General features: G+C 37.0%; 1 protein-coding gene across 5 annotated transcripts; it reads right to left on the reverse strand.

Moving 5' to 3' along the window:
* Nucleotides 1-597: 597 nt before the first annotated feature.
* LOC121415508 lies at nt 598-22194 on the reverse strand. 5 transcript variants are annotated; one of them, XM_041608725.1, is made up of 4 exons: nt 22100-22194; nt 6807-7004; nt 4405-4508; nt 598-1415 (listed from the first exon to the last, which is right to left on the reverse strand). In XM_041608725.1, exons 2-4 carry the CDS (start codon nt 6913-6915, stop codon nt 942-944), a joined length of 687 nt encoding a protein of 228 aa, XP_041464659.1. In that variant the 5' UTR covers nt 6916-7004; nt 22100-22194; the 3' UTR covers nt 598-941. The 5 variants fall into 5 exon arrangements, with proteins under 5 accessions (XP_041464659.1, XP_041464668.1, XP_041464677.1 ...); XM_041608734.1 differs by having other exon boundaries at nt 6807-7001; nt 22100-22177; XM_041608743.1 differs by lacking the exon at nt 22100-22194 and adding an exon at nt 20010-20438.
* Between the last annotated feature and the right edge of the window lie 40 nt (nt 22195-22234).

Here is a 22234-nt window from a genome sequence, read left to right on the forward strand (position 1 = left end):
ATGTTCAGTAAACCTTATGGCCAAGTTTCATGAACTAGGTCCATATACTTTCTAAGTTATGATGTCATTTCAAAAACTTAACTTCAGGTTAAGATTTGATGTTGACGCCGCCGCCGTCGGAAAAACGGCGCCTATAGTCTCACTCTGCTATGCAGGTGAGACAAAAAACAAAAGAAATAGTGAGTGAGGGACATCATCGACCGTCTCATTTGGATGTCACTGAGTTGTGCATATCACTGTTTTGTGAAAAATGAGCGAAACTTCAAAATGTTATAACTTTCTTATTTTACATCCGATTTGAATGAAATTTATGGCGTTAAGCTAGTTTGATTTTTTTTCTCCATTTGTTCAAATCAATATTTTTTCTGGGGTGGACTTGACCTCTAATGATAAAACTTTCAATCTGAATAGAGGGACAATTCTAACCTGTGCTGTTAGAGCAATATTTGGTAATATAATGTAGAACAGTTGTACAAAGTTATTGACTAAGGATCCCCCCATTCTGTGAATAAACTATAAACCCAGGCAGTTCTTGTATGACTGTTCAAGAGAGGGATTAGTAAGACTTTGTGAAATCTATATCCACCAAAACAATGAGGTGGGAGTCACATTTAAGGTACTGAGAAACATTTTCAACATAGATATACATGTACCTACACAATATTTACCATTATTCCCTCTTTATTGGGACAGCTTATAGCAGTGCCAGCTGATCTTTGAGTGACATGACAAGGTTGGTGACATACTGCATATCAGTCATAAAACTTGTGGCCTAAGAAATTGTTTTGAGGCCTATAAATTTACTACAAGATGCAAGCAGTTCTTTTAAGACCTTTCAAGAGAAGGATAATGACCACTTCTTGAAAGGTATAGCCAACAAGACACTGGGTAGACGGTTTGGATACAAACACACAATATATCTGTACAATGTAACATCAAAATCATCTCTTTGTACTGGTCCCCTTCAACTGAGTTGCAGTCCTTAGCTGTTGTTTCTCATGCTTGCACTGTATTCTAGCAACTAATTGTTCTTTCCAGTCACTCTCATCCACTGCCCTGGCCCACGACGGGATGGCTGCCACCGGTAAAGAAATTTTCGCCATTGCAGCTCGGATCTGGTCATCGCCGGCCATCTTTTCTTTCCTCTGTTCAAGCGTAACTCGTGTGTCGGTGTGCATGACCTGACTGGCAGCATCTGGGGAGGGATTGACTGATGGAAGGAGTTTGGCAAGATGGGTGGGAAGGTTTGGTTTGGATGGGTCTGTGGCTGTGTTGGTATCACTGTATTGGGAATGTGTGTGAGGCAGGTCTTGTTCGATCTCATCATCAAGGTTTCCTGTGGCACCTGACTGAGGTTGAGCAGAGGCCATCTCTTCACTATCTTCATCTCCATCTTCACTGTCATCATTCACATGCTACAGGATAATGAATACAAAAAAAATATACAATTTTGAAAATGAATTTCAGACAGAAATACAAAGCTCTGGATTTTCTGGAAATAAACATTCATAATACTAACAATACAAAACAACTTATCACTTCATATAATTTTCTATTAATGTAGTGTGTTTTTCTCAAAGGCAATAATAAACATAAATTTCAGTTGTGCAACTATTTCAAAATGGCGTAACACAACATCCAATAAAATGACCAAGTGTCTGTGTATATGAATTAAAATATATAGCATTGTGCTCCAAAGTTAGTGAACCCCTTCACAAAATGCACTCCTTCATGCTGATTGTTGAACGTAGACAACATTACATTTTTGGCAAGCCTAGAGAAATAAGCTTTATTGAATATAATATTTTGTCACCCGACATCACAATTAAATATCTAAAACATGGCAGAACTTGAACAATTAAAATATTTTTATTTTCCGGTGGGGTTCACTAACTTTTCAGCACCACTATATATGCCAAGGCATTTTGGAAGAATTTGCGTCATTGCTGAGTTAGCAAAATGAGCATGACATCCCAGCCTGATGTTGAGTATTTTGCCAAGAATAATACACCAGTTGTCCCATGTGTGCTTATATACACAACAAAAAAAGTAAGTCCCCCCTAAATCAATTTGCTGTAACTTTTGACCGGAATTATTTTGAGATATGATATTTCGTAGGTGGTTTTCTACAATCATTAAACAACTCCTGGGGAAAAATGAGATTGATCGGATGAGTCATGCATGAGTAATTAAAGATTGAATTAAAAATGACCATTTTTTTAAAGTCACAAGAGTCGTTTTTCAGATTGTGCAAATACAAAGTTGGGAAAAAGTTGTTGTTAGGTGAATTTTATGGTGTTAATTCTGTTTTACCATCCATCATTTAGCCACTCCACACACAATTTTGATATCGTATGTTCATGGTTGAGTGAGCACAATATTACAGGGGCCGCAGAAGCGGGGTGGAGCGGGGGGGGCTGGGGGCTCCCCACTTTTTTTCCAAAAGCATGTACAAAAATGTAAAAATGTTTGCATGGTCAGCCCCCCCCCCACTTTTGGCTAAGTCCCTCCCCCACACTTTGAAAACCGTTCCGCGGCCCCTGTATTTTGGTATTATCCTCTACAACTTGTTAGGTCATATTAAAATTTGAAAATGTTGGTGGCTCCCCCGATTATAGGCCCCTCCCTCCTTTTTAAATTCTGGATCCACCCCTGATTTGTCCATAAATTAAACTGATCATGAGAAGTTGTTAGGAAAAGAATACATTTATGCAGTATAAAGAGTATTCATTCCTAAGTTTTTGAATGTGCTCGCTCAACCATGAAAATGTTAAAAGTTCGAAAGGTGTGTGGTGATAGAAATGATTGATGATAAAAACAACAGAAATTAAAGTCACATTTGAAACCAAATTTGCCCCCAATATTCACCTTATTACCCCTTAAAATGAGTCTGTGACATTGAAAATACCCATTTTCCCATTTTGATGCGTGCTCACTCATCCATACATAAATTTCATTTTTGCACAGAATTTGCACAAAAATCCAATTATAGCAAATTTGGACTTGTGTATATTCAACCGTGAAATTTAGCCAAAAAAGTTGTATCGTCTTTTAGAAAGTACCTTTTACAAGCCTTCTGACTATTTTTCCTGAGAATGTGGAATCAGTTCCAATGAAATGGAATCAAAGTCATGATATTTGGCTTGTGACTTTTGAAAAGTGACATTTTTGCCTTCTGATGGTGCTCACTGAAGCATGACGTAAAATACGTCCATAACATTTACTCAGATGGTAGGTTATAAAATTACCTACACGCTCATGTAAAAATATATCAAAAACTCGCATTGGTTCGGAAATTATTGATGTTTGTTCAAGGGGGGACTTACTTTTTTTGTTGTGTACAGTGCGTCCCAGAATAAACGAAACCGAGATTTAGCGATCATTTATCATTACTTAATCATAAATAAAATAGACAAATGACCTACCAATTTAAAGCTTAGAATCTCCTCTTTCATCTGATTTTACTTAGCTTATTTCTTATTCACGCATGAGTGAGCAAAAACAATGTGAAGAAAGGATACCAAAATCTCATTTGGCGGGGGGTATCTGGGTTTCAAAAAGAAAACCACATTTCTGAAAAGTTAAATATCTGCTCTTTAATTTGGTACCTCAATTACAGAAAATGGTCAAGAAATAAAAAAGTTCTGGTCATTTGAAATAAGGCTTGCATTTCCATAATTTCATGAGATAAACGTGTTTTCACCGGTTTCCCACAGAAGCTTTCACATGGTGAACAAAAGATTCAATGCATGGCTGATCGTCAACAAAACGGAGTGTCGAGTGAGTTTGAAAGCCAGCCTGGAGAACCTCTTCATTTTATGAAATTATTGAAATTCAAGCCTTATTTCAAATGACCAGAACTTTCTTATTTCTTGACCATTTTCTGTAATTTAGGTATCAAATTAAAGAGGAGATATTGAACTTTTCACAAATGTGGTTTTCTTTTTGAAACCCAGATACCCCCCTCCAAATGAGTTTTTGATATCCTTTCTTCAAATTGTATTTGCTCACTCATGCGTGAATGAGAAATAATGTAAGTAATATCAGATGAAAGAGGAGATTCTAAGCTTTAAATTGATAGGTCATTTGTCTATTTTATTTATGATTAAGTAATGATAAATGATCACTAAATCTCGGTTTCGTTTTTTCTGGACGCACTGTATATATGTTAGCAGTTGTCAGAGTGATATTTTTTTCAGTTTTGATTTCATGATTTCTGTACCAGATCTAGATTCTATGATATAGTGACTTTATCTTGACTTAACATACTTTCTCATGAAATCGTTGTAACTACACTCATTTATCATATGAGATTGATAAATTATTAACCTTGAATCAAACCATGTGCAACCGAATTACATTGGGTTAGATAAGGTTAACAAGCTGAAAAGACCACACGCATACCTCTGGGTCCTGCATCAAGAGTTGATAGCCCCCATATTGCAAATCTCCTCCCATGTCAGCTCCTCCACCATCATCACTATCTTCCTCCTCACTGCTCATATCACCTGCAAATTATAACAATCATACCATCAATTTGTATGAAAGAATGGCATAACATAATTCAAAGAATACAGTGAACCAATACAAAGACTACTCAAGGTAGACAAGAAAATGGTCTAGTGAAGGGGTTCTCAAACTTTCTCTTTGAAGGGCCAGATGAGAATAAAAATAAACCTGAAAGGGCCAGGGTGAAGTGCATACTTAGAAAAATAGAAAAAAAAAATGTGCGCCAAGTGCAAAGACCCTTGCGGCCGGGGTCCTAGATGCTCTCTGGTGCAATCTGGCCCTTATTTTGGGAGAATTTAATCCAACAAATTTATAACAGTTTCATATGAAACACAGGCAAAATTAGAAAAAGTTTCAAAATACAGCGAGAGTCAATGGTAATGACAACAAAATTGTAGTACATGAACTTTGTTAAAAGGAATGTAGATTGTACCAACAATGGCCTAAGTCAATTTTATCATATTGAGCTATGTTTCATATTTTGACTTAAAAGTGAAAAAAAAGCAGAGTCTCGCGGGCCGTAGTTTGAGAACCCCTGGTCTAGTGCATATGCTGAAATGTTCTCACAAAACATAGCTGAACTTTAAAATTCAATACTTCCTTGTTTTCATCATTGAGTTTGATATTTACTCTAGGCCTATACAATTATATATCATTTTCAAGATGGATTATCTCTCCAAACACAAACAAGAAAATCAAGAGCAAGTCCCCCAAAGTATCTGAAAACAATTTGCAATTGATTTTTTCAAGTTGAGCTTAACAGCAACTCTTTGCAAAGGGCCTCTACTTTCATCACGTGTACATGTAATAGCTGAGGGTTCGATTTTGTTTTAAAAATTGTTATTAGTAAATGAAATAACAAAACTTATACTTTTAACGCAAGGTTGAACCAAACAAGGCAAAAGCAATTTTGTGTTTTGCCCACTTATGAAAAATAACCAGAAATATCGTGATTTGCGAGGGCATGCAAGAGAACTATATTTAAACTTCATTATGAAATGCCTGGGATGGAATAACACTTGTCATAAGAGCCTTGCACATAAACTTTAATGTTGACCTGAAAATGACCTTTGACCTTACCATGTGACCTCCGACTGCAGCATAACATTCAGGTCGCCAAAGTACATCTACCATCCAAGTTTGGTTGAAAAGCGACTTACGGTTGCGAAGTTAGGAGTCATAAAAAAGTTTTGCATGTAAACTTTAACGTTGACCTGAAAATGACCTTTGACCTTATCATGTGACCTCTGACTGTAGCATAACATGCGGGTCCCCCAAGTCCATCTACCATCCAAGTTTGGTTGAAATGCGACTTACGGTTGCGGAGTTATAAGGGTCTTGCATGTAAACTTTAACGTTGACCTGAAAATGACCTTTGACCTAACCATATGACCTCAGACTGCAGCATACGGTAACATGCGGGTCTCCTAAATCCATCTACTATCCAAGTTTGGTTGAAATGCGACTTACCGTTGCGGAGTTAAGAGTATTGCATGTCAACTTTAAAGTTGACCTGAAAATGACCTTTGACCTTACCATGTGACCTCCGACTGCAGCATAACATGCAGGTCCCCCAAGTTCATCTACCATCCAAATTTGGTTGAAAAGCGACTTATGGTTGCGAAGTTAGGAGTCATAAAAAAGTCTTGCATGTAAACTTTAACGTTGACCTGAAAATGACCTTTGACCTCATCATGTGACCTCCCACTGCAGCATAACATGCAGGTCCCCCAAGTCCATCTACCGTCCAAGTTTGGTTGAAAAGAGACTTACAGTTGCAGTGTTAGGTGTCCTGCATGTAAACTTTAACGTTGACCTGAAAATGACCTTTGACCTTACCATGTGACCTCAGACTGCAGCATAACATTCAGGTCCCCCAAGTCCATCTACCATCCAAGTTTGGTTGAAAAGCAACTTACGGTTGTGGAGTTAGGTATCATAAGAGTCTTGCATGTAAACTTTAATGTTGACCTGAAAATGACCTTTGACCTTACCATGTGACCTCCGACTGCAGCATAACATGCAGGTCCCCTAAGTCCATCTACCATCCAAGTTTGGTTGAAAAGCGACTTACGGTTTTTGAGTTATGTGTCATTACAGGTTTGTGACGAACGGACGACGGATGGACGCCGGACGACATTTGGATCCCTAAGTCTCGCCTTCACCTCTGGTGGGCGAGACAAAAGGAAGCAGAAAAATCAAATGGTTACTTAACCATCAATGTCTGAGTGGATTGTATTCGACTTGCCAGACAGCCCCTTTAATAACTTCATGAATCATTTCAGAGGTTGTCAAACCTGCATTCAACACAGAGTTGTAATCCTGGGGCGGTGGCTCTAGCTCATCTCCCTCTTTTGAGGACTGAGGATTGTTTCCTGGCTCGTTAGCTTTGGGGATTGGGCTCATGCTTGTTGCCTTTCAAATACGACTGTCCGTTGCCAGATTGATGAAACTGCAATTCGATGAGGTTGATATCAAGAGATAAAGGTGCTCTACTGCAGAAAAAGGTACAAAGAGAGGACTGAAGGTTTTTCAGATGAACAGTACATAGATCAAGATCTAACATTTTTAAACGAGCGTGGGACAAATTTGGTAAGAGCCTAGAGTTTTCCTCATATTATATTAATCAAAATAATTGTTTACAGAAGGTCTAAGAAGAAATACAAGAAACTCAACAAAGACCTAACATAAGGGCCTACATATATTAGTATTACTTCCTTGTAGTACGGTACATATACTACTGCACTAGGAATTTGACATGTTATGTGCCTCCATATGACCATGGGCAGAAATCCCAGGGGGACGTGCCCCCCCCCCCCCCTACTCAAAATAGTAGGAGGGACACAATATCAAATGTCCCCTCTACATGTATTTGTGGTCTTGATAATGCCATGGTCACATTTGCTCTACGGCGGCCGAACGGCGAGTCGAAAAAAGCCGTTTTATTCATTTTTAATAAAACCCCCTATATTTAGCTGGTACAAACAAAATATTAAAACGGCTGTTTTCGACTCGCCGTACGGCCGCCGTAGAACAAATGTGACCAAGGTATAAGAAATACATCATTTAACATCCTTTTGGGATGATAACCGTTTTTTTTTTGCTTGTCAAATTTCCTAGCCCCTTGTCCCCCCCCCCCTACCTTTTCGGGGAGATTTCTGAATTAATAGTATTATATCAATTATTTCTAATTACGTAAAAAATTTTAATATTTGTGAAATGATATTTTTATCTATAAATTGTTCTTCAAAAGGCATTGCGTATCGGAAGTACGTAATACATAAGCGTTTCAAGGGTAGACGCCATTGTATTTGCGTTGTTTACATTGGTATTACATGTGGATCGAGGGGTCTACGCGACATCAGTCTGGTAAGAATCCTTTATATTTTTCCCCCTTTTTCCCCGTTTTTTTTAAACCTTCCTACACATTAGGTGTAGGAAGGTGTAGAGTTGAATAAAATCAAGACCAATTACGTGATTTTTAAAGGTCAAGTCCACCTCAGAAAAATGTTGATTTTAATCAATAGAGAAAAATCAGACAAGCACAATTCTGAAAATTTCATCAAAATCGGATGTAAAATAAGAAAGTTATGACATTTCAAAGTTTCGCTTATTTTCAACATAATAGTTATATGAACGAGCCAGTTACATACAAATGAGAGAGTCGATGATGTCACTCACTCCTTATTTCTTTTGTTTTTTATTGTTCGAATTATACAATATTTCAGTTTTTACGAATTTGACAATTAGGACCTCCTTGCCTGAAGCACAAAATGTTAAAATAATGGAATTCCACGTGTTTAGGGAGGAATGAACCTTCATTTTACATGACAATGACGAGAAAATAAAAAAGAAATCATATTTCATATAATAAAATACAAAAGAAATAGTGAGTGATGTCATCAACTTTCTCATTTGGATGTAACTGGCTCGTTCATGTAACTATTTTGTTGAAAATAAGCGAAACTTTAAATGCCATAACTTTCTTATTTTACATCCAATTTTGATGAAATTTTCAGTGTTGTGCTTGTTGAATTTTTCTCTTTTTATTCAAATCAAGTTTTTGTTGGGGTGGACTTGTCCTTTAATAAAAAAAAGATTGATTTCCAAGGGGAATCCATCTTTATTATGGTGCTTCGCTTAAGACACTATTACAACAGTGTCAAGACGTCAATGATGAAGAAGTATATCAGTTTGTCAAAAATAATCATCATTGCGTCCTCAAGACTAACTAGTGCCATTCAGTGCAAAAGGCCATCGCCGCGTAAATTCGATCCTCCGCGCATAGTCGACAGATTGATAAAGAAAATACCGACAACAGATCACCCTGGAAATAACAAAGGTATGAAATTAAGATAGATTCCATTAAGCTTGTAACCGATTTTGCAATCGGCAACCAATTCCATTCGATTTCACCACAATCGGCGATCACTTGCCGATCTTCGATCATGCCCCTTAAAGGAAAACATCGGATAAAAAATCGGCGTAGATGTAACGTTAGTTACAGTGCGTGATCGTTTAGAACATATTTCAAGATTGTTTTTTGAGGTGCTAGCTATTTCGCGGTCACATTAATCAGTAAGAAAGACGCGGTATTATCTCTGACGATGTGGTGATAGCGGACGCCGCCGTTAAATTTTTAAAAGTCGTATTACTGACGGAGATCACAGCGCTACTCTCTTACATCGTTTATGATAACAGACATCTTCTCTTCAACCTCGTGGTGATAGTGGACGCCGCCGTGAACTTTTAAAGGTTGTATTATTGACGGAGATCACTGCGCTACTCTCTTACATGATTTATGATGATATGCATCTTCTCTTCAACCTCGTGGTGATAGCGGACGCTGCCGTGAACTTAATGAGGTCGTATTATTGATGTACATCTCTGCGATACTCTCTTACATCGTTTATGATAGACATCTTCTCTTCAACCTCGTGGTTAACAATAATACGACTTAATAAAGTCGTATTATTGACGGAGCTCGTTGCGTTACTATCTTACATCGTTTATGATGATATACATCTTCTCTTCAACCTCGTGGTGATAGCGGACCCCTCCGTGAACTTAATAAAGTCGTATTATTGATGGACAGCTCGGCGCTAATCTCTTACATCGTTTATGATGATGAGCGTGATTGGTTCATCACGGACGGACATTTGATAGATTTTGAAAGTTTTGAAGGCTTGTAACAAATTAGGAATAAGATGAACAAGGTTCCTTTGTGCTTTATGGTGAAGGGTAGGACAAAGTATGCTGAATGATGAAAAAAGTTTGTTGCCATGGTTACCTACAAACATAGGTATCCACTAAATGTGCCATATCACGGACGGACATGATAGAAAAGTGGTTTTTAGAATTTTTGTACATTTTTATTGTTTCTATCTAAACAGCTTAATATTGACCAATAATTGTCAATGCAACTAAAACTCAGGTATGTTAGCTTCTATGTTCAGCATATTGAAATCTTAACCAATGTCAAACTTTTGAGAGAATTGCAATTATTTTCCATCACGGACGGACATCTCGGACGGACATCACGGACGGACACAATCAAAATACATTGGAAGTACCCTGTAAGAAGTTCTTAATACTTTTTTGGGGGAACAAATGCTATTGTATTTATGATTTGTACATATTTTCATATTATTAAACAGTATTAGTTGCACAATCAAGTCGCTACAACTTCAATCATGTTGCTGCAACTTGCTTTCTATGCTACTGTAAACGCACAGTATAATCTAGACATATGATTGCTCTAAACACAGTTTGTGTCAAAATCGAATGTAAAGAATATTGTTTTTTTTTAAATAGTAGAATACTAGTAGGTTCCAAATCAACAGCTAGTTGATCAATGATAATGTTGATACAAGTATTTTTATGATCATGATGATTTTTAGGCATTAATTACCCAAGAGCAAAGATGTTTTTTTAAGGTCCAAAAACTTAATCGAAAAGATCAACAGGTCGCTGATCCTTAAATGCTTGTTTGTTGGATCAACACTTGTCAGGGGCTCTCTTTAAATCCATCTTTTGCACATATCAAAGTGGAGACACCCCATAATATCAACAGCCCTCATGTACATGTATTTAGGCTCTGACCTAATTCAAAATTGAAATTTATATACATGTTCCAATCCAAAGCTTATTAAAACTTCTAGACACTGCAGTGCAAACTTTATGCATTTTCACAGTCTACCAGATAAGCGATTTGCTTAAAATAAGCTCCAAAATGGACTTCGAAAAATGGTACACATGTAATTTTCACAAGCCTCAAGACTGTGATGTCATGTTCTGTTAGAAGCATTGTGAATCCATAGGTTTGTACATGGAAAATTGATTTTTCTGCTTATCAGATTATGCATTGCATTCTACTTTCTTCTTCTCCATCACTTTCTGCAAGCTTGAATTGATGAAATCTACAGCTTTGGACTTGTTCTTGCCATATTTTATTTCCTGCTTTTTTGGCATATACATGTACATGTAACTTTCCAACTCTATCTGCATTCCAATAATGTTTAACAATTTTTCCTGACAACAATGTAGTCCCAATAACTGCCAAACAAAGATATCACAAAACATTGTGAAGAGTTGTAGGTTTATTCCATTTGAGTTCTGAATAATTCTCAGAGCCACTTTTCACTGCAATTAGAAGCTAAAATTAAATTCATAATCTGCTCAGCAAAGTTTCTCATTTGCATATATGAATCTTCACTTGTCCGTCCGTGATGAAATTAATGTCCGTCCGTGATCATTTTTGATTGATTTATTATATGCATAAAATGTATGGATTTTAGCTATGTTCAAATACAATAATGTACAGTGTCCAGTGAAATACTTCAACACACTTTTATTTCTGTTCCTATTCTGATAAAGAGTAAAAAGCCGAATCCATAGATATCCTCATAAAAATGATCACGGACGGACATTAATTTCATCACGGACGGACAGAAATGTTAACATCTAGAAAGAAGGTTTACTTTCCATATTTTTTTCCTACTAATTTATGTTTGATAATAGATTAATGTTCAGAGTGCACGACCATTACAAAAAATTGGAGTAATTTTGAAAACAATAAAACTAGCGTGATTTGTATTTGAGTGTATTAACTTTGTCCGTCCGTGATGAAATTAACGTCCGTGCGTGATCAATTTTTATTGAGTTTATGATATGGATAAATTGTATGGATTTAAGCTATGTTCAAATAAAATGATGTACAGTGTTTAGAGAGATACCTCTACACCTTTTTATTTTTTAAATCTATTCTGATAAAGAATAAAAAAACTTTTCATCTTTTTTTCCATCACGGACGGAATTTTCAAAATGGAAATGTTAACATCTACCAAAAAAAATTACTTCCCAATATTTTTTTTTCTACCATATTATGTCTGATAACAGAGTTATGTTCAGAGTTCAAGAACATCCAAACCAAATTAGAGTAACTTTAAAAACAACACAAGTGGAATGCCTCTGGCCGTCTCACCTGCATCACGCGATTCAACATAGCAGCAGTGCTGACTTTGAATACTACTCTAACTCGCACAAAATGTTCAGTGATACATGGTTACTCTTATGTCCACTTTTTATGAACTAGACCAATAAACTTACAGAGATATGATGGTTATTCAACAAAAAACCCAAACATGGCCAAAGTTCATTGACCTTACATGACCTTTGACCTTGATCATGTGACCTGAAACTCGCACAGGATGTTCAGTGATACTTGATTACTCTTATGTAAAGGTTTCATGAATCAGATCCATAAACTTTCAAAGTTATGATGGTAATTCAACAGATACACCCGATTCGGCCAAAGTTCATTGACCTTTGACCTTGGTCATGTGACCTGAAACGCGCACAGGACGTTCAGAGATACTTGATTACTCTAATGTCCAAGTTTAATGTACTAGACCAATAAACTTTCAAAGTTATGATGGCAATTCAACAGATACCCCCGATTCGGCCAAAGTTCATTGACCCTAAATGACCTTTGACCTTAATCATGAGACCTGAAACTTGCACAAAATGTTCAGTGATGCTTGATTACTATTATGTCCAAGTTTCATGAATCAGATCCATAAACTTTCAAAGTTATGATGGGAATTCAACAGATATCCCCAATTCGGCCAAAGTTCATTGACCCTAAATGACCTTTGTCCTTGGTCATGTGACGTGAAACTCGTGCAGGATGTTCAGTGATACTTGATTGACCTTATGTCGAAGTTTCATGAACTAGGTCCATATATTTTCTAAGTTATGATGACATATCAAAAACTTAACCTCGGGTCAAGATTTCGATGTTGATCCCTCCAACATGGTCTAAGTTCATTGACCCTAAATGACCTTTGACCTTGGTCATGTGACATGAAACTCTAATAGGATGTTCAGTAATACTTGATTAACCTTATGGCGAAGTTTTATTAACTAGGTACATATACTTTCTAAGTTATGACGTCATTTCAAAAACTTAACCTCAGGTTAAGATTTGATGTTGACGCCGCCGCCAGCGTCGCCGTCGGAAAAGCGGCGCCTATCGTCTCAGTCTGCTTCGCAGGTGAGACAAAAATTGTTCATGAAGATTGCATACCAATATTCGATATGTTTTCCGTTGCAATTTCAAAGAATGAATGGTGTAAATGTGTCTCAAAATTATATAGTGGATCTGAAATCGTACCTCCCAACGCTCTCCTCATCTCGTTCTACGTTTCATTTTCTATATCTCCCTTTTCCCTCCAAAATAACCATGCTACCGACTACTGTTCGTCACAATGAGAATTATTGAGAAAAAGTTAATAATTTTCATCTAATGAAATTGTAACATCTAAATTAAAAGTGTTTCATTATGTTCTTCCATTTTATTTATTTTTTAACCGTTCCGTTTTTTTTCACAACCGAAAACAAATAAATCATGTAAGATTTGTATCCCGTTTTGTCTCTATCTTTTTAATCGTTCAATTAAATAGTACAGAGGTGTTAGAGTCGGTAAGAGGCGTCAATCCCCCCCCCCCCCCAAAGTCCATAAATTAGTGATTTTGGGGGGCGGATCACTCCCTCCCACATTCAGCTCAACCCCTCCATTATCAAAAACGCTCAGCGGCCACTGTTATTTATAAATCTTTTTCAGATATTTTGGTGTTGATGCTCACCAGAATAAGAGCCCCAAAGGTATGTTTGCCGTTAAGAAAAATATAAGTTTAACCTGTCTTTCATTCTTTATATGGATCTTTTTCTACCACGCTATTTGCCAGAAAAAAGAAAAGACAAAAAAGAAGAAAGAAACTGACGAAAAAGTAGGACAATTGAGAACATCTTTTAGGGGGGATGGTAGGTGTAAGCTTGAGAGGGTTTGTCGGGACATGCCAAACAAACGTGTTTTTACATGTAGGTGGATATCTCACAGTAAATTCTCATTCTATTTCCTCAATTTCCGGCGAGGAAACTTCTAGTTCATTATTAGTTTTAGCATTTTAACTGATTATGCTTTTGTCAAATTTTTAGTGCAAATACATTTCACCTGGCAGAGAATGAGGATGAAGAGCTTCCAAAACCTAACATGACAAATTCATTCTATAAAATGACGTGAATTACAAATTCAGGTGGGGACCAGTAATTTATAATTCTTTATAAGTAAATATTCATGCAATAGCAAAACGCACATTTATTGTTTACAACTTTACATTATATTTTTTTGGTCTATTTCCTCTTTTCCCCTCTCATCCTTTCTGTCGTTTTACATGTACCTCGATTTGCATTTTCAATAACAGGGTCAATCCACGTCAAATCAACCAATTTTCAGACAATTTGTCACCCGACCCCCTTCGATTTTCTTTAAACTCGCACCAAATGTTCCCCCAAGTGTATGACGGAAAGTAGTAGTACATTTGGGCAGGTCCAAGCTATTTGACTTGTGACGTACGGGACATTTAGAGACTTTAAAGTTGTGTAACATAAAAAATAAATGCACAACAGAGAATCTTTTATGGATTTTGGAAGGCCAGTCGTGACCTCTAAATTGTTCGTTAAGACGGCATTGCTTTCCGGAAGTACGTCATACATAAGCGGTTCAAGGGTCGACGCTATTGTATTCCCGTTGTTTACATGTGGAACGAGGGGTCTACGCGGCATCAGTTAGGTAAGAAATCTTCATTTTTTTATATTTTTATGTAATAATATTTAAAACCTTCCTACGCATTAGGCGTAGGAAGGTGTGAGAATGAATAAAATTAATAGAATTCTCGTGATTTTGGTTTAAAGAGATGGATTTCTTAGGGAAATCCATTTTTGTTTTGGTCCTTCGCTTAAGACATTATGGGGAGTGTCAAGACGTCAAGGATGAAGAAGTATATGACATCTTTAAAAAATCATCATCTTTTCATCCTCAAGACTACGTGCAGCCACTGACAGTAGAGGCGCTGGTCAGAAAATTGGGATCGTCCCAGTTTACAGGGACTGTCTCAGTTTATAAGGATTTCTTCACACAAGAAATCTAGGAAAGTTCATTCACCTGTCAAGTGCCGACACCAATCAAATGTGCTAGTCAATGTAAACATATCAAGTTTCATAACAAGATTATTGGAAGACGGTAAGTCATGAAAAATAGACGGTGAACTGGGGGGGAATTGAGGTCACTGAATCTATTTTTAGCACTCTCAATTTCCGTAATTGATTCAGATTTCAGATTAATTTATTTACACCTCTTTAAAATACACAAAAATACATAAATATATAAATACAAACAAAATTCTTATACTGCAGAACAAATATTGACAAGTATAAACAGATAGTAAAGCACAGTAAATAAAAATGATTTCCACTGTACTGCGGATGTGGGGGAAGGACAGAAAGCCATTGGCCTATCGAGGTCTATCCCCCTGATTACCGTACAACAGGAAAAGGCTTACACAGTTTACAGGGAAAGAGGAAAAAAAAACAAAAACAAACAAACATAATGCAAGAAAGGGGGAAAAACAAGGGAATTAAAATCCTAATTAGCGGGGGGGGGGGGGAGGTGGCAGGCAAAGGAGGGGACACACAAGTGTTAATTATTTGATATTGTATTGTAATAGGTCATTATTGCGTATATATACATAAAAATACTGATACAGATGTATAAATATATATAACCAAGCAGCGTTCTCGCTACCACGCGTCACGGTTGTCGGGCGCCGACAACCCTGAAAATTTTCAGGGGAAATCCGACAACCGTGAACTTCCCCGACAACCGTGGCCGACAACTGTAAAACAGGCCTAGATCTACAAAAAAAATGAATATATTATTAATCTGCTTTTCAGATCCTAAAATAAACTTGACGATTATTTCGTCCAAGATTTCTTCCCGGGATTTCTTTGACTCACTCACTACGCTACGCTATACGATACAACCTCGACTCGAGACCCAATCTCTTTTGTGGGAAGCGCGAAGATGCTTACCTCGCTTGCGTATCGCATTGCTCACATTATTTACGTCTTTAAAATGGTAGTAAATACGCTAAAAAAATAAAGTGAGTTGAGAGGGGTACCGTAGGTTACTGGGTTAGGCAATGTAATTATTAGGTTATTACGAATTTCAGTTTTCAGTTGATATTATCACTTCTCTTTTTCAAAAGTAAAGTGTCAAAAATAATATCAGAATTCGATCGGATTTTAATTTTATCTCGTCCCAGCCTTTGCTACATCGGGGCTACATCGACTACATGAATTCATTGAATGCTTTTCTGATGACACTCCCGTAGATCGAGCGAATTGAGAAAATTATTCAAAGATCACGTTGATAATGACAAAGCCAAAGGAATGGATTGACATAATGTCCAACTCATTTACTTACAGCATAATGATTTATTCATTCACATTTATATTCCGATTTTACTCCATAATTTCCAAAGTCTTGATCTCTACATCGATCTTTTGAAAGTGTTGATTAATTTCGCGACGGTGTGTCTACCAAGTTCTGTATCACCGCACGAGCGCTCGCAACGACCACATTCAGGAAACAAATCGCACATGGCATCAAAATCCTTGATCTGGGGATCCGAGTCTTCCAGAATTAGATGGGATCCAAAACTAATTCAGTTTGAATGTTTTGTTTTTTTCAGATATTCAATGAATCTGTTACAATTTTCATAAGTAATTATCTTTATTAATATCATTCACATTTGTTATCATTACAACTCATCTTTTTAATGTGAATTATACGTATATACAGTGTATTTTCATTTGTATTGTTCTTTATTGCTAATTGCCTGCCAATTGAATAATGAGCGCACCTGTCACGGTCCTGAGAAATGTTTTTAATCATCACGGTGAATGCTTAATGAATTTGTTGCACAATTGCTTAACTACGATCTAAAATAAAATATTATTTGAAAAAATTGATTTGTTTGAAGGAGAAAGAAAGAATAAAGGGGGGAGGGGTGGTCGTGGGCAATGTACATTGTAGATGAAAATTATGGGATGTTTGTGACTTTATGATGGGGGTCGGAGGGGATTGGCGAAAAGAAGTCAATGTTCGGAGCGAACGAAATTAATATTCATTTACGGATGTGTCTACTGTCATTGATCATTGTGGCTCCATAGTCTTTATGGCGATTGAAAAATCCACCTTGGGTCGGGAGGGTTACGTGATTCAATAGATTTCGATAGAAGTACACACATTAAAAAAAAGAGGATTGACAATTCATTCACAGATATTCATTTTAAGTACGGATTGTGTGAACGTTTTAGAGGATATGTATTTCGTTGTTTACGCCCACAATGATTTGCTAGTATAATTTGAATATCGTTGGATGAATTTTTCAATTTCACTGATGTTATGTTTTCTATCGGCATTGTGCTTTTATACAGTTAGCTTTACAACGTCGTTAGCCTAATTACTGCGAGTGGATGATATTCATGAAATGAGTTGGAATGTGAACGAGACGCCCCAAAACCGATGGCACGTGATCTAATTAGTATTCATTATCTTGGGCTTGAGCCAATCATTGTGCTTGAACGGGTTTCCCCGATCCCCCCTGGAATGTGTGCCACCGTGTGTGACCTTTTAACCGGTTGTTTGAGTGCGAACCAGCTGATTTCGTGACCTCAAATATTCTTCATGAATATTCCTCTACTATTTTTCTTTATTTCTGTTCTAACAAGTTGTACTTCTTTTATTAATAGAGTTTGGAACAGGATACTATATAATTGAATAATACATTTAGCATGACATATTTTGCCACTTTTGATCTTATTTTTTTTAATCTGTTTTCACTTCACATGCTATATATTTTTTAATTTCATATCCTTGTATACACTTTATTTCAGAGTTACCCCCCCCCCCCCCCCGAGTTGTTTATCTCTTCCATATTGAGAAAATAACGTTCCAGCTTTCCTCATTCTTTTGGAAGAGTACTTACAAAGAAGAAGTTTGTTTGCTAGTCTTAAATTGGAGGCTTGCCTTATTGGCAAGAAATCAATGATAGCACGATATGATTAATAAAAGTACCAGTCGTGGTTAAAATTCAGTTATGGACATTTTCCAGTCATAATTAATGCAAACGTTTTTAGTTTCATCCAACTATTCCTTATTTGAAATACATGTATAGTTTACTGAAGAATATGCATTTTGGTAGTTTGACATTTTAGAACCGACTGAAAACGTAGACTAGCCCCTTTCACGAACCCTCCTCCCATCCATTTTGTTTACGGAAAAGTACAAATTGCGCAATCTTGATCGAGAACCATGCACATGGTCATCAGAAATCTGATACTTGTGTTGTTTGGGTTTTCATTCTAGATCTATGGGAGGTGTGGGGGGGGGGGGGAGTGGAAAATACCGTCAGATCAAATACGCACAGGCGAGAAAAAGCTTATTTGACTTTGAAGGAATATTGCTTAGATATCGAGGTTTCTTGAGCATTCATGATGATGTATTTTGGGATTAATTCAATGTTGGCCCGTTTTATACGCTGCTGAGTGCTATACAATTAAGAAAATCTTTTTATTTTAATACTGTTAAAACGTGAATTTCTGTAAATTTAAAACTACACCTAAAGTGATATTGTGATGCAATTTATTGAATCACGTACCTCGATCTTCCCACTCATGATGCAAGAAAATATTTTTAGAATTTAAAATCACCAAAATATACATGTAAAGAAAGATTATTCAGCCATCATCAGTAGAATTCTAAAAAAATATATTCGCTTTGAATATTGACTTCTTCACCAATCCCACACACACGATCTCAACATCGCCTTGTCATTGTCCAGGCCACGGCCCCTCCCCCATCGCTCTCTCCCGTCGAACATCTACAACCCCCCCCCCCTTCCCCTCTCTTTCACATACGCTGTATTTGTAGGCCTACATATTGTATTACCTAAAAATATTTTTCCTATCAATTAACCTATACTTTCAAAACATTATAAATTGCAATTGATAACAAAATCGTAATATTAAAGTTTTATGAATGACTAAAAATATTCCTCACGCTCTTGATGAGCACATTCATTATTTTATAGGTGAGTAACGAACAAACACAGCAATAATTGACAGTGATAAAAGAATCTTGATAAAAGATAATAAGAGTAAACATCATTAACAGAAATCTTATGAGAGTTAGTTTCAGTGAGTATCTGAATAAAAAAAAAAAAACATTCATGCAAATTATATTAGTTAATTGGGGACCCCGTCTCATGAATACCGATGTCCATTATTTGGAAGCCTCGGAAGAAATCTTCCGAGGCATCCAAATAAAGTTGGAACAATCTTTGGATTTCGTAAGGGCGTGACGCGGTGCAAGCTCAAAGGGCTACGCATGCATGCGGTCCGTAGATTTAGTCGGTCATTGATATAATAAGCAACACGCATTCACAAAATTAATCGCACTTATACAATGATGAAGCGATCTAAACATTGAAATAATGGACTTAATTTATCGATGCCATCAATGTGAATAAATCAATTAACTGTAAGTATAAAATGAGATTGACATTTCCTTTCACCTTTTTAAGATATCAGTACCGGTAATTGCCTTTCTGCTTCAATCGCAATTCGCGCAACTGTTACGGCTGTGTGGCCGGAGAAGCTTTAAACAGACATAAAATGTGGTGCATTTAGCAGCAATCTAAGCTCGTCGACAACCGTCAGAGTGAACCTGGCGAGAACGTTGTAACCAAGTAATATAGCATTTAGAATTTCACCTGAATATTCTGTATTTTATGATTTATATGAACTCTTAAAAGAACCTCTTTAGAACCTCTTCCGTATTTTCGCCTTCTTTTTCCTCAATTCCATGAAATACTAAACAGTTCCTCCTCGAATATTGTTCAGCATCGTCTTGTTGATTTTCGAGGTCAATAATTTTATCTTTAATCTTTAGATCTTTTAATAATTTTATCTTTAATCTTTAGATCTTTAATCTTTTTTTCTTTCTCTTTTAGATCAAATCCATAAGATTCTTTTAGTGCTTCGGCAACCTTTGTAGTAACAGTATCAATTAATTTGTCGATAATAATTTGCTTTACCTTTACAGTCAGATTGTCAAGCAAATTGTTGTTTCCTTCCAGTGCCTTGCGGACTTCTCAAACATTTACAGACATTTCTTCGGCCTTCGTCGTAGATCTCGTAGGCATACTTTGATAGTTCAAAATATGGCAGAAAAGTTAATGATGATATGGCACACATCCAAATATTCCCATAATTAGAAACAAATTCAAGGAGACTCCTCTCGGTAGTTAGTTGATTCAGCAATAGAAATCAAATTCCAGAGTATGTTCGTGGAATATGCATGGAATATGTATCAATGTATTCCCATGTAGAGTTATATGCTGCTTCGCTTCAGTGTCGGAGCTAACGAAAAACACGTCCGCACCTCATGACGACCTCACGATTGGTGCGGTCTTTGTCCCGTAGGGGGAAGTGAAAAAAAAACGTCCCCATAAACAAGGACTGTCTCAATTTATCAAGACACGATTTGTCTTGGTTTATGAGGATATCCTTGTTTTCTGGGACAATCCCACCCATGGGTTCATATCGTCTCGCGAGCGAAGGATTATCAGTCATACGCACGCGACACACCACTACACTTCGAAAATACAGTGGGCTTTTGCCCACATAAAATATGTATAAATAAATATTCCACATCCTGCTATGACACTTACCGAATCATTTAGATCATTCCGTGACTTCTCCTTGAAGTTTCTTTCTAAAAATATGTATATTTTCTTGATCTTTAGTGAAGATTTTACGGAGATAGAAATCAGTCAGCGTTGATATCAATTTTCTCCTGAAGAGGGCGCGCGATTTATATTCATATCAAAGACACGACAAGGGAAAGAATAGGCACCTACACTATTTTACACGCATATCGACGCAAGGCATTACGCAAAGTCCGTGAAGTGTCCAATCTTTTCATTGTATAGACTTTGGTATACCGTATACGTATTATTGATGTTCGTCAAAGCTTGTACTGCAGGTTTCTTTCCAGGCACGTATATTATTTTCATTTTTTTTTTATCAGTCATCTTTTTAAATTAATGCAAATGAGTGTTATCATCACCAATAATAATCATTAATTATGTTTTTTGAAGGCATTTCATTAATTGGTGCCCATAATTAGTAAATTAATCATGAGGATTGCGCATTCAAAGAATTTAGATACAGTTATAAAATTACCGAGGAGCTGAATCAAGGTTGTGAAATTATTAGCGCCACCAACGGGCTTCCTTGTATTTCCGTGGAAGAGACAAGCGAAGTCACTTTCGAGGCCGAGGTAAGCAAAATGTGCTTTTTTTATCGGATTATTATTTTATTATTATTTTTATATTCAACAAACTCTTGCTACTTACCGGCAAGAGCCCCGGTGCGTAGCGAGAAGGAGCTTCGGCACATATTACTTCAGCAATGAAGCGATGTTTGCCGACTAGGCCTACTTCGAAATCCAGGGTCAAACACGGTCTATTGTACGAGGTTAGTACAACTAGGCCTAACCTCGTACAATGTGTGAGTGGGACAATCCCAATTTTTGGACCAGCATGACCAGCGCCTCTACTGACTGAACTTTGTGCAATCAGTGCATTGCATGCGGTTGTGTGTGGGGAAACTCGCCAGTGTCGGACTCTCAATAACCAGCGACGTGTGTAGACTCTTGTCTTCACTAGTCGCTTTTTAGCTATTTTTGCGGAGAATGCCTTCAGGGTGTAAAACTAAAACGGAAACGCGCTACCAGCCATGCCGGCCATTGCCGGCAATTTCAGTTTTCACCATGTTCACCACCACCAATAATTTGCAAATGTTATTTTAAAAATCTCTCAATTCCATTCCAAGGTCAAATTGAACCCAGCATCGTATTTCGGGCCAAATCGTGGTTTTGGGAACCACTCGTAGATTTGTGTTCGCGCACTTGTGTACAGAGTCAAGAGAGTGAATGGAGGTGGAAATATCAAATAGGGAACCGTGCGTGTGATGACTGAATAAAACGCTGCTGTATGAAGTGAACGGTGGTTCCCAATATCACGATAATGCCGTATATCGCCGCTTTCTGAAAAATTTCAATCTAGGCCTACGCTGGATTCTATTTTTGTTAAAAATAACGAAATTTGAAAGTAATCATTACCTACAATTGTTCCCTCGCGAAGTTTGACTTGTGAGCTGAAATTATCAAGCAAATTTTTCTCTATTTTGTATGGTAGCCGCGATGGAAACTTGGAAATTTTCCTAGTCGCTGGGCGTTGTGGCGTGCGCCTGTAAT

The sequence above is a fragment of the Lytechinus variegatus genome, chromosome 1 (assembly GCF_018143015.1).
Source record: "Lytechinus variegatus isolate NC3 chromosome 1, Lvar_3.0, whole genome shotgun sequence".
Taxonomy (NCBI): Eukaryota; Metazoa; Echinodermata; class Echinoidea; order Temnopleuroida; family Toxopneustidae; genus Lytechinus; species Lytechinus variegatus.